This window comes from Stegodyphus dumicola, chromosome 11, assembly GCF_044657685.1.
Source record: "Stegodyphus dumicola isolate Sdum_Otavi_A_Nest chromosome 11, ASM4465768v1".
In the NCBI taxonomy this organism is placed as follows: domain Eukaryota; kingdom Metazoa; phylum Arthropoda; class Arachnida; order Araneae; family Eresidae; genus Stegodyphus; species Stegodyphus dumicola.
Window position 1 is genome coordinate 92,748,672 of NC_140778.1, and position 15,495 is coordinate 92,764,166.

Consider the following 15,495-nt stretch of genomic DNA (forward strand, 5'->3'; position numbering starts at 1 on the left):
ACAGCTGGAGAGCAAGTGTGCCATGACACTTGAATTACCTCATTTCATATCCTGTTATGTTATACTGACACTTGAATTGCGTTCCACCCTACGCTTTGAAACTTTCTATCTGATGCAACTGTTATATCTGTGCAACGTCAGGTTTCATCTAATGGGACTTCGACCTCGAGGTAAGTATTGTTTGATGTTCCCTCAAATACGCTTCTGATCTGGAAACAATACTGTTAAATTCATTTATTAGTTTGATACGGATGTTCAATGATTTGATGCATGACATTTGACACGCTAAACTGTGCGACGTGTATGTTCTTTAAGAGTACATAGATGAACTTTTTTATATAGCATCATTTTCAGTCCTGTTTCCACTCTTGCAGATCCTTCAAGTAAGACTTAGTTTTTGACCTACAGGGAAGAAATTTACTTGCTAGACTTGTCTTTTCTGAAGCATTGTATTACAATTTCAATAATCTGCAATAATAAAGAGATCCTCAGAATAGAAAAGGAGGTTTCAGGTAACAGGTTTAAAATGTACGGCCTAATGAATGTTGAGCTTTTGATGAAGTTCCTGTGCATATCATCCTTTGACAACAAACACTTAAGTAAGTAAAACTTCTTATTCGGTATATTAAAGTATATATTCTGTACTTATAACTTATTATATTATACCCGAAAATATGCATTTTCATAAATAAAAGCAGTTAATTTTGATATAAAAATGTGCATGCAGTTACTTTAAAATACTGTTTAGGTTATTAATAACCGGCAGTACTGACCAATGTATAGAATAACTGATTCTGAAGTATACGTATTGATGACATTTAAGAATATGGTAAAGTTATGTGGAAACTATGGCATAATTAAGGAAGTTTAATTTTCGGCACAAAAGTTTCGACTCATAATTAATTTTTGCAAATGGTGCGTATGTCATAATGTAGTTAGTTGAAGCTAAACGTAAGCTCTTACTCGATATTCTGTTTTCATGTGAACATTTTTAACATTTAGACATATAAACTCTCCTGTCAGTAAAACAGTAGATAATCTAACACTTCTTTGTTCATATCTGGAAGATAGGATGTGAAATGTAATCTAAGTGGGGAGACAACGGTGAAAATTAAAGCAATTGAATAATTTCATGGTGAATTATTGAATTTTTGCAGATTATTTTGAGTCAGGCAAAATATAATTTAAAATTAAATTCAATTTTTGAAGACGTTCTGTAGATCTGTGAGAATCCCTTTCTTTCAGAGCGCTTATATACAATGCTAGTCTAAAATAATTTTCAATGCTCAAAGAGTCATTTTCAATGCTTTGTAGAAAGAACAGCTTTAATAGCAGGCCTGAAATAATAACGCAAATACACCCCCCCGGAACGACCTTTCAATCTGGTTCACTTTTCGATAAGCTTAGTTTATACTTTATCAGAGAACTTCCAAAGGTATGAAAATCAAATATAACGAACTATATATGAATATCTTGAACTGACACATTTTTATATTTTTTCCAGAATTTCTGCAAATGTTAACGAAACAAATTACCAACCCTTAAAATTATCCACACTTAGGATGCCAGGATCCAGAGTCAACATTCCATCCATATAGGAAAACGCATTTAAATTGCTTTTTCTATTCTCAATTAAGACTGGAAACAGGTATGCAGCCCATACTAGGAGAACTATAAGACACAATAAGCGGATTTTAGATACTAAAAATCTTTTTTTTATATTGTCTATATATAGACTAGTTTTATATATAATCATTTTTCTATATTTGTGACTATTAAACCAAAGAACTTAAATAGGTTTTTACTAAGATGTTCGAGGCTGGTACTAGGATGGAAGTTTTTAAATTTTCGCTTCTCAGAAAAGAAGTAGCGTATACTATGTGCTTAGTTTGTATAGTTAAATTACCTTTTAAGGAATGGAAACTTTTCAGCCTTAATTATTTTTAAGTAAAACTGCCATTCAAGTTCTGTTTTCTGGACTGGAGTTTGCATTATCTGGGCCTTTTGAGAAATATAGGATATTCTTTAAAAAAGTGATTGAGTTTTCTCCTGGAAGCATACATATCTTAACTGAACGTTTGAATTCGACAACATTTTTTATTATTCCTTTTTGCAAAACGAAAAAACGCTGTTTGGATATTTATGTGAAATAATGAATGATATATCACTCTAAATTCGGAAGAGGAGTATCCGACTCCAAAGGAGTGATATCCCACCTCCCTCTAATGCCAAAATGGCACCAACCTCGAAAGAGCGACTTTTCGCTCTAGTAAAAAGCGGTCCCTTCTCACACACAAAAAAAAAGAGTGACCCTTCCTTCGCTCGCTCTTTTTGATAGCGAGATATCGCCCGATATTCGGGTGAAACCACACACATTACAAGGAGTTATAATACTCTCCTCACTTCTTGATGGTGCGTTTTTTATATACTTATTTTATTTGCAAACTGAAAATTGGTATTTGCTGTATGTGAAGTTTATGGCTGAGGTAAAGTTTTAGATTTCTGGTTAATATTATCTCTTGAAAAAATGTTTTACGCTACGTTTTAACATGCTATTGTGATTTTAAATAAATGACATATACATCTGTTTATATTTGCTACCTATGTACTTATAAAAACATTTATTGGTGATGAAGAAGATTATGAATTAAATTAGACCATCAGTGAAATAAAAAGCACAGTTTAAAGACAATCATATCTTCATTGTTTGGACATATAGTTTTTCTTTCCAAATCTAATGAAATATATATTTCAAAAAATTACATCCACATTAAAATATTGGAAATTCGGTGTCATGATACAATATTTAACATTCTGAAGTGCTTAACACTATCACTATCTCACAGTACTTCTGATATGAAATTACTTTTAATACATAGAGTATATTTTATTTTACAGAAATATGGTTTTTGCCTTTATCTATGTGTAGTAAGTAATAAAAATAAGGAAATCAATGCAACTTATACATAAAAATTGAAACAGCAAGAAAGTCGGACTGAAAACTTGGTTTTTGAATAAAAAATAATAAGGTCTTTCAGGTACTTAAAACTTTGATTAAATATTTCACAAATTTTCAAGATTTGATTTGAGAAATCATAAATGCTTAGGTTATAAGGTATTTCTCCCGCCTTCTTGGCATGCCTTCGTGGTGTGGTGGTCTGCACGCTGGGCGCGTATTCCAGGGGTCCGCGGTTCGATTCTCGGCGAAGGCGGTTGCATAATTTTCATCTTGCCTGCTTCCAAAAAATACCTAATATGTCTACAAGTTCCATAAAAGAAATTTTAAAATCATATATTGATACACATTCTGAATTTTTATATACATATGTTAATTAAAAAAATGTTTTTATTCATAGCTTTCATTCACAAGATTAGAACATGCGATTATGTGAGCTAAGTTTTCCATTAAATAATCATAATAGTCGAAAATTAAATTATTAAAAATATTTCTTGAAAAATTTTATAATCATGAAAATTTGAATGTGTTAAAACAGCTGATCATATATATACGCCTCAGTAAACCTGTATTATAATCTGCTAGATTTAATTTCTTAAAATGCTACTTATAAATGAATATTTTAATACAATTTGTGAATTGATGTTACTGGTAGTTTGTGTATTTGAGCATAATATGCATAAAAAATCGAATAATAAATTTTAATATACTTTGAAATAAGAAAAATTGTGATTTACTTTCTCTTACATGAAAATTATTCAGCTTTATTTGCAATGCATGAGATTCAGAAAATAAATAACCATAAAATACTCTCATGCTATTGTTTTTAACTTCATATATTGCATAAAATGTTAAGAAAGAAATGTTTCTATTTCTTATTACAAAATTATAAAAAGCTTAAAATTTATTAACCTATTACTCCAAATTACGAATAAAGCTTAAAATTTTCAGTTAGCTTATAACAGCTTTTACTTTAGCTTCAGTTAGCTTTTTACTTTTGAGAAGTTATATGCGTATAAATTCCTGTACATTAATCATTACAGGTGAATAAATGTTTACATGTATTTTTAAACTATAAGTTATTTTTATATATGCTAATTCTAATTCCAAGTCTCATATGCAAAAAATAAAGTAAATTTTAACGTTAAATAATATAGATTAGCTCACATGTGTAAGATAAAAATTCATTTTTCTTAATTCTGCTGAAAATTCTTATGTATTTTATTTATTGAATAAATCTAAGTAGAAAGCATTAGCATAACTGCAGAATTATAATAATTTCCATGAACAAAGTAATTTAAATATAAATGAAAACAAGCAATGCATGAAAAACTTTTTATTACGAAATATATGTATACGTACATATATAAATGAACAATATGACACTAAAAGTATGGCAATAAAATGACATGACTAAATGACAGACATTAAAAATCAAAAAATTTTAAAAAAATCTATTAAAAAGTACTATAAGTTGAAAATGATAATACTTCACCAGAGAATTCAGTAAAGTATACGATTTTTATTTCTTGCTGACATGCTGCAATTCTACCAAACAATTTGTTTGATTACTTGTGTTATAAAAAATCAAAAATATAGTATAGATTTCTTTTTCACCTCTGTTCTGTTTATTTGAATTAAAAATAGATGCAAAACTGAATTTAAATAATTAAAATCGATAGTTTTGTGTAAATTGTAGAAAAATAAAAATAATTTTAAGACGTGTTTACAAAAAGTACCATCCATGCATATAGCTTTTATCGTGTTAGCAGTGTGTAATAAATAAAACTACGTTACAGCATTACACTCTAAAGCAAATTTACAGATACCTTAACCCTTTGCGGCGCACTATACGTTAACGTCGGAATTTCAGTTGTATGCAGTCTATTTAGTCCTAAAGGAGTGTACAGGTAAAAGTTTGTAAAAATTGCACTTACCGTTTTAATTTTGTGGGTGTTCCATGAGGTGGAACACTGCGCCGCCAGAGCTTTTAAAAGTGCGACTAAGCGAGTATTGCAGTGAAGCACGAAAATGAGTAGAAGCGTTTGTATAATAAGAATGGAAAAACTCTGTATTATGGCTGTATACATGGTTTCCTGGACATACACAATATTCTTGAATATATACGGATAAATGAGATAAATATCTATATACACAAGTCCTATATACAAAAATATTTAAAATTTTCAGAAAGAGCGCTTCGGAAAGAGTTACACCTCTCCGCGCCATTTATGGAAAATTAATAAGAAAAAAAATTAACTACCATTAATATTAACAATAAAGAAAAATAAGCCTATGATATATACATACACGAAAAATATATACACAATTATTGAAAATAAACGGGAATGAGACTAAAAAGCGACAACAAAAAATTCGGTCTAAGTAAAGATGAGTCAAGCTACTAATAAAATTCCCGCCTAAAAAACTAGTCCCAAAAAATTCGAGATGCCAATATTAGGGCTTTCATAAAACAAAACACACCTCACCCCTCAATACTGCTTTGTTTGAATTCATTCCTTTCCCAAAGCAACGGAAACAGAAAACGTAAACAACGGATGTTCTCTCCTAAGCACAGATGTTCTGATTCGTAACAGCATGAGATCGCTAAAGGCGCAGTGGTCCCGCTAATGGAACACCCGGGTTTATTCAATGATTCTGCGCATGGTTTTTGTCTGAAAGATAAAAAAAAAAAAAAAAAAAAAAAAAAATATAGAACAGATAATTTGGAGTACAGCCAGCAAAATTATGCCTAATTTTTTTTCCAAATAAAATTTTTTATATCATTAAAAAAATAGAAAAAATTACTTGAAAAAAAGTGGATTTTAATAACGCATAATAAATGAAAATTCTGTGTCTCCTTGTGATATGCTTCTATCCACTGTTTAAAAAGAAAAGTTCAAAGTATATTATAAATGCATTTTTATCTATTTACGGTTGAATTTAAAGGTTTCAGAGGCGATTCAATTTGGGTGTTCCATGTAGTGGAACACTGAGCCGCAAAGGGTTAAAAAAAGAGCAAACTAAAACTACTGTTTATTACATCCTTCAATCTTTTACACGTAAATCTAACTATAAGACTAATTTATAATGCTTAAGGTGTTGGTGTATTTAATTATGGCAAAGCACACTAGGGCTATCTGCCTAAGAGGAGGGATGCCTTTCGTGGAGGACTTTCTAAGGGAAATTGGCTCGTATACACGTTGCACATGGGGAAAACCACGAAAACACCCATGCAGCCAGCCCGTTCGCGGGATTCGAACCTCGGACCGAACTACCAGTGTTCAGCGACTTTACCGCTCGGCCGCTGGTGGGCCTGGAGTAATTTTAGTATATTCTTTGTGAAACATTAGTATGAACCAATTTATTAAAGTTATTTTGCAGTTGTACTATATTTACTGTAGCAAAACATTTTTTGGTCTTTTATTACCTCCTCTAGTTCCCTTAAATTCTTCGTACTGTAAATTTTAAATTGATTATATATACATATAAAGAGTTTAATTAAACTAAGAAAACTGATTATAAAAATTCAAGAAATATTTCAAAGATTATCAAAGAAATTAAATATTTAGTATGTAAGGTTTTAGAAGAAAGATTTCATAATTTTTGTTAGCTTTAAATTTTTGAACTCATGGTCTGTATATCTGTTGTATCAATGAAATCTTTCGTATGCAAATTCCTTAAGCCAATCCGTTAATGAAGCGTTGTACAAAACAATGTCCTGCCTCATCTTACTTGATGTGAAGGGATCCCTTCTTCTCCTTATCTTGTTCTACCACGTCATGTTATGCTATGCGGTTTCACGTTACGTTATGTTCCGTACATTGCACAATAATAAATAATCACTAGACTATAATGCTTAAGATATTTATATTAAGAAATAACTGTATATATGTTAGCCAACTTATTTTTGGCAAAGGAGGTGCATCCATTGTTACAACTGTCCTCGCTTGAAATGGCGAGCTTCAGTACCATGTTCGGGCACTCTGTCTGGACAGGGGTCATTCTGTCTCTCAACTCACTCCCTTCTCCATTGTCATAATTGCAGGTGGCGAAACATATTCTGTTACCAAGACAGTAAACCTGCGTTGTTTAACGCGAAACAGAACAAAAGCTGCTGTCACTCTGCATATCAGGGATTATAACTCAGGGATTTAGAGTTATAACTCGAGTGTAGGAAACCGGATATAGCGAACCACATTTGAAGGCCGTTTTAGCGAGATTAGACTGTTAAGTAATCTTTCTTTAAAACGACAGAAATCAGTGCGAAGATATGCTTCTTGCATTCAGTTTTCTTTATTTACAAACTAAAAGTTGTAGCAGCCCCTGTCAGTTGTTTTTTTATGATTTTCTAACTTGTACAAAGTGGAGGAACAAAAACTTGATCCTTGAAATCTTAATAAATTATCTTCATGAGAAATAGTTACACGTTTTCAAATTCAGAGTTCTTCGCTGCCCACATCCCCAAGGGACCTCTTGAACGCCAAATTCAACAGGTTCCATTCAAATTCATAGCCCAGGCTAATTTTTGTCCATACTGCATTCTGAAATGACGCCAAATAAGATTAATAATGTTTTTGTTTCATATTTAAGTACGAAAAACGCGTTTTTATTTAAGTTGTAAGGATTTATTTATTTTTATTCACCCAGTTATTTTATATTCATTACATTTGCTGTCATTCTCACTTTCCGTTTTTCCTGCCAGAATGCTAATTTTTAGTTTGCTGTTATTCCTATGAGGTATAAAAAAGGAAGCTCTTAGATCGTTTAATCAGAGCGTGTTTCCTCTTCTGAAGGCCACGTTATTAATTGCAATTCTAAGATAATAGTCTGTCTGCGGCGTTGTGTTATTCTTGCATAGTGTTTGTGCCAACGTGCAACCTAGTCATTGCTGTGTAATCTTTGGCTAACCTACGACTTTATTTATTTTTAGTAGGAATTCTTTGATTTTGAATTACGCCATAAATGGTAGCTTGTTTGAGTTACGCCATAAATGCTAACTTGTTTGAGTTACGCCATAAATGCTAGCTTGTTTGAGTTACGCCATAAATGTTAGCTTGTTTGAGTTACGTCATAAATGCTAGCTTGTTTGAGTCACGCCATAAATGCCGGCTTGTTTGTAAGCACAAGAAGTGCCTTTTGTTAAATTATTCCGAGTTCTGAATTAAAAGAATCTTTTATACCCTTCTTAAGTTATATTTCCTGTTAGACACAGCGATAAGTTGCTTACACGTCTATTCAAGGATTTGCAGCGAGTTACACTTAGTTACAGGTACAACCTGATTAGAGGCTGTATTGCTGGACTATCGTCAAGAGCGTTGCCGTGATGCTGATGGTACCGAAGCAAGCAAATATAGAATATTGCGAACTTGGAATTCATAAGCCGGTATTAAATGCTTCCCGATAAAAGATGTTTTTCGATTTATAGCAATGGTCTCATAGTCCGGGGCATTCAGGACTGTAGACATACTGGATAATTAAACATGCCGGATTATAGGCATCATAATGCCGCAAAACGATATTTTTAAATGTTGAAATAACCGAGGAAGGAAAAATATTTCATACAGGTTTTCTGCAAACATTTTTCATGAGTATAATTTATTAGTAGATAAAATTTTGCGTAGTTAAATTGTATCTTCTTAGTTTTCCTTATTGCTACTGCAGGTAGTCTTTCCAAACAAAGTTCCCTCCGGAGTTTAATAAATTTGACATAAATGAACTCTTCTATTTACATTTAAAGTTTAGTATAATTCCTTGTCCATAGGTTGGACTAATACGATCCCGCTTCTGAATATTCCACTTCGGTGAATTTTTAAATCCACAATTTTCTGTACATTTGCTCTTTCCCAACATTTTAATCAAGTTCTTCAAGCATTTGAAATTAATAAAGAGAAGGACAGTAAACGATGCAAAACTCCTAAGTTTTGAACAAAAGACGAACAGAAAATGGCAAAACGACGCGAATCAACCTCCGTCTCTTTCCAAGTATTACGGAGCGAGGTGTTAATAGCAGAGCTGAAGCAGAGCCGGAGACCGGCTCCGTTTAGTTTTTGGGATAAACATACAGGGGTTGGACAAAAATATGGAAACACCTTTAAAAAAACATGTTTCTTTGCTTAATATGGTGTAGGAAACCCGTTGGCATCCAAAACAACTTGCAGTCTTCTCGAAATGGATAAATACAGTTCCTGTATGTTTGCCAAGGGAATATTATACCATTCTTCCTGCAAAACGGTGGCAAGTTCAGGTAACGATGTTGGCGGTGGATAACGAGAACGCACTTTCCGTTCCAATGTAGACCACAAAGGTTCGATAATATTCAGGTCTGGTGACTGTGGTGGCCAGGGGAGATGGGACAACTCACCCTCGTGTTCAGAAAACCAGTCCTGGACAATGTGAGCTGTGTGAACAGGGGCTTTGTCGTCGTGGAAGACACCATCACCATCGGGGAACAAAGTTTGTACCATGGGATGAATTTGATCGGCCAAAATTTTCACATAAGTTACAGTTATCATGGGGCTAGCAGAGAACCACGATATGGCTGCCCAAACCATAACAGAACCCCCGCCATGTTTCACTCTTGGCAACAAGCAGTCTGTATTATAGGCTTGAGATGGCGTTCTCCAGACGTAAACTCGGCCAGAAGTGGAAAACAATGTGAAGGAAGACTCGTCAGACCATATTACTCGCTTCCACTGCTCTATAGTCCAGGCTTTATGACTTAAACACCATCTTTTCCTGTTACGGGTATTAGCATCACCGATGAGTTGCTTCTCAATTGCAGCACGGCCAGCAATTCCCTGTTTATGAAGCTCCCTTCTAATTGTTTTGGTACTCACAGGGTTCGGTAACGCAACATTCATTTCAGCAGTAACTTTTGCAGCTGTGGTCTTCTTATTTTTCGTCACAATTGCCCTTAATGATCGTCTGTCACGATCACTCAGGACACACTTTCGTCCGCGCTGCGATTTAGCAGATGATGTTTTTCCGCTTTTCAAATATGCGGAATAAATCTTCGATACAGTTATCAGGTTCAATGTTCCTTCTAACCTTCTTCGGGAACATACAAGGACCTGACTCGGAACAGAGAGCTTACTAAAGCTATGTTCACTAATTGTGGTAAGTAGACAGGATACAGACGAAGGGTATACAAAACCCTTTATTTTTCTCTATATACAATAACTTCCGTACTTCGGAATACACTGACCCTCCACTCGGGGTCTAACGTAAAAAAGTATAAAAATAAAACTAAACTCTAATTTAACTTTAGAATAATACACGTGGAAGATTGGCCTTATAATAACAGGAAGCGTATGTAGCACAGAGACTGTGAACACTACAATACGTTTAATTTATCAAGAGGATTAAAACCTCTGGCCTGGAAGGCGAACAGCAACTGCGTAACTTCTAAGGTTCAGCCTGCTTCGAACTCACTGCTTCCTCTCTTTTTTGCTTGGCAAAAAGCCACAACTTAAGTACTTGGCGTTCGCCAGACAAACTTTGCATAAAAACCTTCACGCTTATAATTCTGGCCGGAAGTAGAAAATAAGAAGTGAAAGTAAAGATTTAAAATAAAATAAACGTTAGTAAAAGTTAAGATCCTTACATACTTCCCGCCAGAGTTAATTAGTTTGAAACTGAGGTCTAAAACGACCTTGTTGAAAACTTTTAGCTCTAGAATCTAACGCGAGGCCAATCTTTTACAACATAACTTCTCTAGAAACTAGAAAATTTAAAAGAAAGAAATTTGTTACAATAGCAGCTCCCAGGATATACAACAATCTTTTTTTTCATCTGTACTGCATCTAAACAGGAGCTTTATTCAATTCTGGTTCCTTCCAGAAATCTGGAAGGAAAACTAGTTTAATGAAATGTTACACAATGACATTGCAAATAACATATAGAATATACTTCTCTTAACATTCTTATTTCATTCATGACTATTTTAATTATCTCTCCCCGTGCTCTCTGACATGTGTTGTAAAAAAACACCAAACACGAATGTGTTTCTGTCTACGTGTGCCACACTTCCTCCTACAATCAAAACACTAACATGTTAAAATTCAACATAACGAGACCTCTTAACACACCCTACTTTCAACTCTAAACCCTGAGGTACTATTCTAAAAGTGGCTAACTCTAAAGTGTAGCGTCAGAGAGCCTAACTACATCATTCAACCTTTACCACATATTCGCCATGATTTAATCTTTACAGTCACACGAATAACAAATTTTTAACATTACTTTCACTTTTACCATATCACGGTATTTCTTAACATTTAAAATAACAGTTCACATGTATATAAGAACATATCAACATGCCGTTAATTTTACACATTTGAAAACGTACATTAGTAGTACATTGTTAACTTCTATTCTTTTCAAAGCAAGTGCCAATTCTTTCTACATTGAAATAATACTACATTTCAAAAAGTCTTTCAGACTAAAACTTCTTTCTTGCTAGAATGTTTTAAATAAAATTTATACAATAACTTTTTACAATATTTAAGTCTTTACACAACGCTATTATACATCAACTTTAGTTTTACGCACGAGTAATTTAAAAACATAATACGAAAATCGGTCACAACTCATTTCTCGCCCTTTTGGCGATAAAGGTAGACCTCGCATGAGGTAAAACTTCTTGAAATCTGCCACTTGCAGTAAGAATGAAAGATTAACTTAAGTTTGCAAAGTAACATAAAATTTTACTTATCTTTGTAATATTCGGACATCCTTTTCTGGGCCCAGTCTTTAAAGGTAGTGCAGATAGTAGCTTGGTTTATCCTCCTTCTTGTACGGGCTCGCCCTTCAGTGCTTTCCTCTGGAAGCTTCCTTTTTTCACCAGTACGGCCACCCTTGAATACTTTCCTTTTCTCCTCTGCTTATGGTCTTTGCCGTTTGATGGCAGCTGGTCTTGGCGGAACCGGGAAACTTCTGTCGTGATCCTGCTTGGACCTCGTTGTTGGCCGTTCAAATTTTTCTTGTACTTTTTCCTCCGCCGCTGATGGCCCTTCCGCAGTTCGGCGACTTTTGCTGCGGAGAGTTCTGTCGGATGAGTAGATCTTCCGTTTTAAAGCCGGGTTATAGTTGCCGTCATTTCTCCTGGTCCTCTTCACATACGTCGTCCTTCTCCTTTCTTCATTCTGGGGGTGTTCGTGAACTCTGTTTTCTGGACGGTGGAACGGCTTCTTTTTCTTGTTACCTTCCATTTTTCCGCGGGGCAATTTTCTTTTCACTTGCTTCTGTCTCTTATTGGCTTGCCCTTGTACTTGTCGTTTTTTCACCTCTGGAACTTGTACCTGCGGTGTCTGCCGTGCCGGATCCTGCAAAAGATCTGAAAAGATTTGCATTTTATTACGATCGAAGTAGGGCTTGATTTGATCAATGTTTGCGGAACAGGTTTCACCATTTCTGGCTTTTAACACTACAACAGCGTGAGTTATTTTTTCTATAACATATGGTCCTTCAAATCGTGGAAAAAATTTGGCAGTTTTATCTTCTGGTGCTGAAGAAAGTGAATGCTTAATTTTTAAAACTTCATCCCCTACTTTATAAGTTACGCCCCGTCGTTTCAAATCATAATATAATTTCTGTTTTCTTTGTGCTACTTCCGTATTCTTTTTTGCTTCTTTTATTAGTTTTTCTATATCACCCATTTTAAATTCTGGGGCTCTTTGTTGCACATAAAATAGTTTATCTAACGGTGTTATAATCTTTCTGCCTAGAAATAACTCAGCAGGAGTTTTGCCCGTTGTATCATGTTTTGCGGTCCTAAGGGCGAAAGCAAATTCATTGACATAGTTTTCCCAGCTTTTATGAAAATTTTTAACATAACTACGGATAATTTTCACTATATTTCTGTTGACCCGTTCCGCTATATTTGATTGCGGCCGATACGGGACCATTTTTAAATGACGTATGCCCAGTTTTTGGCACATGTCTTCAAATATATTACTTACAAATTGAGGACAATTATCCGATATAACTTTTAGGGGCGCCCCGTATTTTAAAATATATTTATTTAAAATAGAATCGGTAACCAATTTCGCGGAGGCTCGTTTTAAGGGAACAATTTCGGTCCATTTACTAAAATGATCAACCATAGCAAGGAGATAGCGACTTTTATTTAACTGACTTTTTGGGAAAGGGCCCAATAAATCGATGCCAATAATTTCATTTGGAAATTCGGATTTAATACTATTTAGAAACCCGGCCGGGCGGAAATTAATATAATTAAAGGCTTGACATGTTGGGCAGGACTGGACATACGCCCTTGTTAACTTTTGCAGTTCAGGAAAGTAGACTACCTCGCGTACGCGTTGGATAGTTTTTCGAATACCAGCATGAGAAGCTAAAGGGCTGTCATGGAGCTCATGCAGGATATTTAATCTAAGACTAGCTGGGATAACAGGTCGAAATTCGTTGTTGGAATTCGTAGTTTTTGTGTAGAATAATAGACCATCTATTAATTCGTAATGGGCCGCCCTATTTCTTATCGCCACAATATCTTGGTGGCTAAAATTTTCAGGATCCTTCAAATACTCATAAATACTTCCAAACTCAGGATCCTTACCCAGTTCTGTTATTACAGTTTCTCGGGAATTTATTGTACACGCTGTAAGCATTGCAACTTTTACGGTATTCCCCTGTTCGTCTAATTTAATTCGTGATAGGGCATCTGCTACGATATTTTCCTTTCCGGGGGTATGCTTGATTACCAGATTATATTCTTGCAGCTTGAGTGCCCATCTTATTAACCTTGGGGATAAATTTTTCCCTGAGTACAATCTAGTTACCGCCGCATGATCAGAGTATACTGTTATCGGCGCCTTTCCAAAATAGACTCGGAACTTTTGCACTGCTAACAGAACTGCAAGTGCCTCTCTCTCGGTCGCGGAATAGTTTCTTTGTGTTTGATTTAAAGTTCGCTAAAAAATGCCACGGGCTGCTGATTTTGCGAAAGTACCGCTCCTACCGCATAATCCGAAGCATCCGCTGAAATTTCTAAATTTTCATCCTTTTCAGGAAATTTCAACACAGGTGCTTGCGTTAATGCTTGTTTTAATTTTTCGAAAGCACTATTGGCTTCGGCCGTCCACGAGAATCTTGCCTTTTTCCTTTTTAATTTTAACAATGGCTCAGCGATAGCCGCAAAATCTTTTATAAAGGACCTATAATATGAACAAAGTCCTAGAAAAGAAGAGAGCTTCTTTGCCGTGTTTGGAGTCGGATACTTTTGTACAGCGATTATTTTTGATTCATCTGTCTCGATCCCTTTTTGAGATATTTTGTAACCTAAATATTTTAATTCAGGGGCTGCAAATTTGCACTTTTCGACATTAACTTTTAGACCGGCCTCATTTAATAAAGAAAACACCTGTCTTAAATCCTGTACATGTTGGTCTAGATTATCACTAGTAATAATGATATCGTCTAAATAGATAAATGTGGACTTTCCAAGAACAGGTCTTAACACAATGTCCATGCATCGCTGAAATGTTGCCGGGGCGCCTGAAAGGCCAAACGGCATACGCAAAAATGCATAAGTGCCAGACTTGGTTATAAAAGCAGTCTTAGGCACGTCCTCAGGCCTCACCCCTATTTGAAAATAACCAGTCGTAAGTCTAAAGTCGTCATAAATTTGGTTGATTTTATGTTCCTTAAAATTTCTTCTATGATCGGTAACGGATATACCGGATATTTCGTTATGGAATTTAATTTACGGTAATCAATAGCGAATCTCCACCTTTTTGGATGCTCCAAAGGATAATCATTATTTTTCTTACATAAAACCACCGGGCTAGCATAACTACTTGAGATGGGCGTTATGATCTTTTTGCGTAGCATATCGGTAATATGCCATTCTATAATTTTTTCCTTATTCTTATCATACCGGTATGGTTTTTGACGAACTGGCAATGCATCTCCGGTGTCAATACTATGGTTAGTAACCTGAGTAAATCCTGGAATATCACTAAATAACGAAGCAAATTTACTTACCACTTGTCGGATTCTATCTTGCTCGTCATTAGGCAGGTGGTCAAGATTTAACCTTGGCGGTTCAACCTTTTCTACACGCACTGGTTTCATTGTCAGCTTAAGGGACGCTTCATTAAAATCCAGTGTAGCTTGTGCGCCTGAAAGAAAGTCTATTCCTAAGATCAAATGTGCTTGCAAATTCTTTACTATAAAAAACATCACCTTTACTTGTTCGTCCTTGATACGGATATACAAAGGTACTTTACCTACGCACTTACATTGTTCTCCTTGCGCCGCTAATACTGTCGTATTATCCGCATTATATATGCGGTATTTGCGAAAATACTTTCTAAAAAAGACTTCTGCCACACAGGAACACTGCGCGCCGGTATCCAGGAGTGCGGTGGCCGGGATATTATTCACCAAGACTTCAATCTTCGGAAGAGTCAAATTTTTCACCATTACTGTATTTAACTTGTAGGAAGAGGGGTTTTCGTGGCCTTCGGATTTCCGCACCCTCTCGTCAGCAGAAATCCGTTTTAGTTTAAATTATTTTT

At 34.9% G+C, this 15,495-nt stretch overlaps 1 protein-coding gene across 3 annotated transcripts in view; it reads left to right on the forward strand.

Moving 5' to 3' along the window:
• The first annotated feature begins 389 nt into the window (after positions 1–389).
• Positions 390–15,495, forward strand: part of LOC118183624 (neprilysin-2-like) — a 132,116-nt gene continuing 117,010 nt past the window's right edge. For all 3 annotated transcript variants that reach the window (XM_085826472.1, XM_085826474.1, XM_085826473.1), the window contains exon 1: positions 390–599. In XM_085826472.1, coding sequence (XP_085682598.1) covers positions 527–599 — 73 coding nt within the window. In that variant the 5' untranslated portion in view covers positions 390–526. The remainder of the gene's footprint in view (positions 600–15,495) is intronic.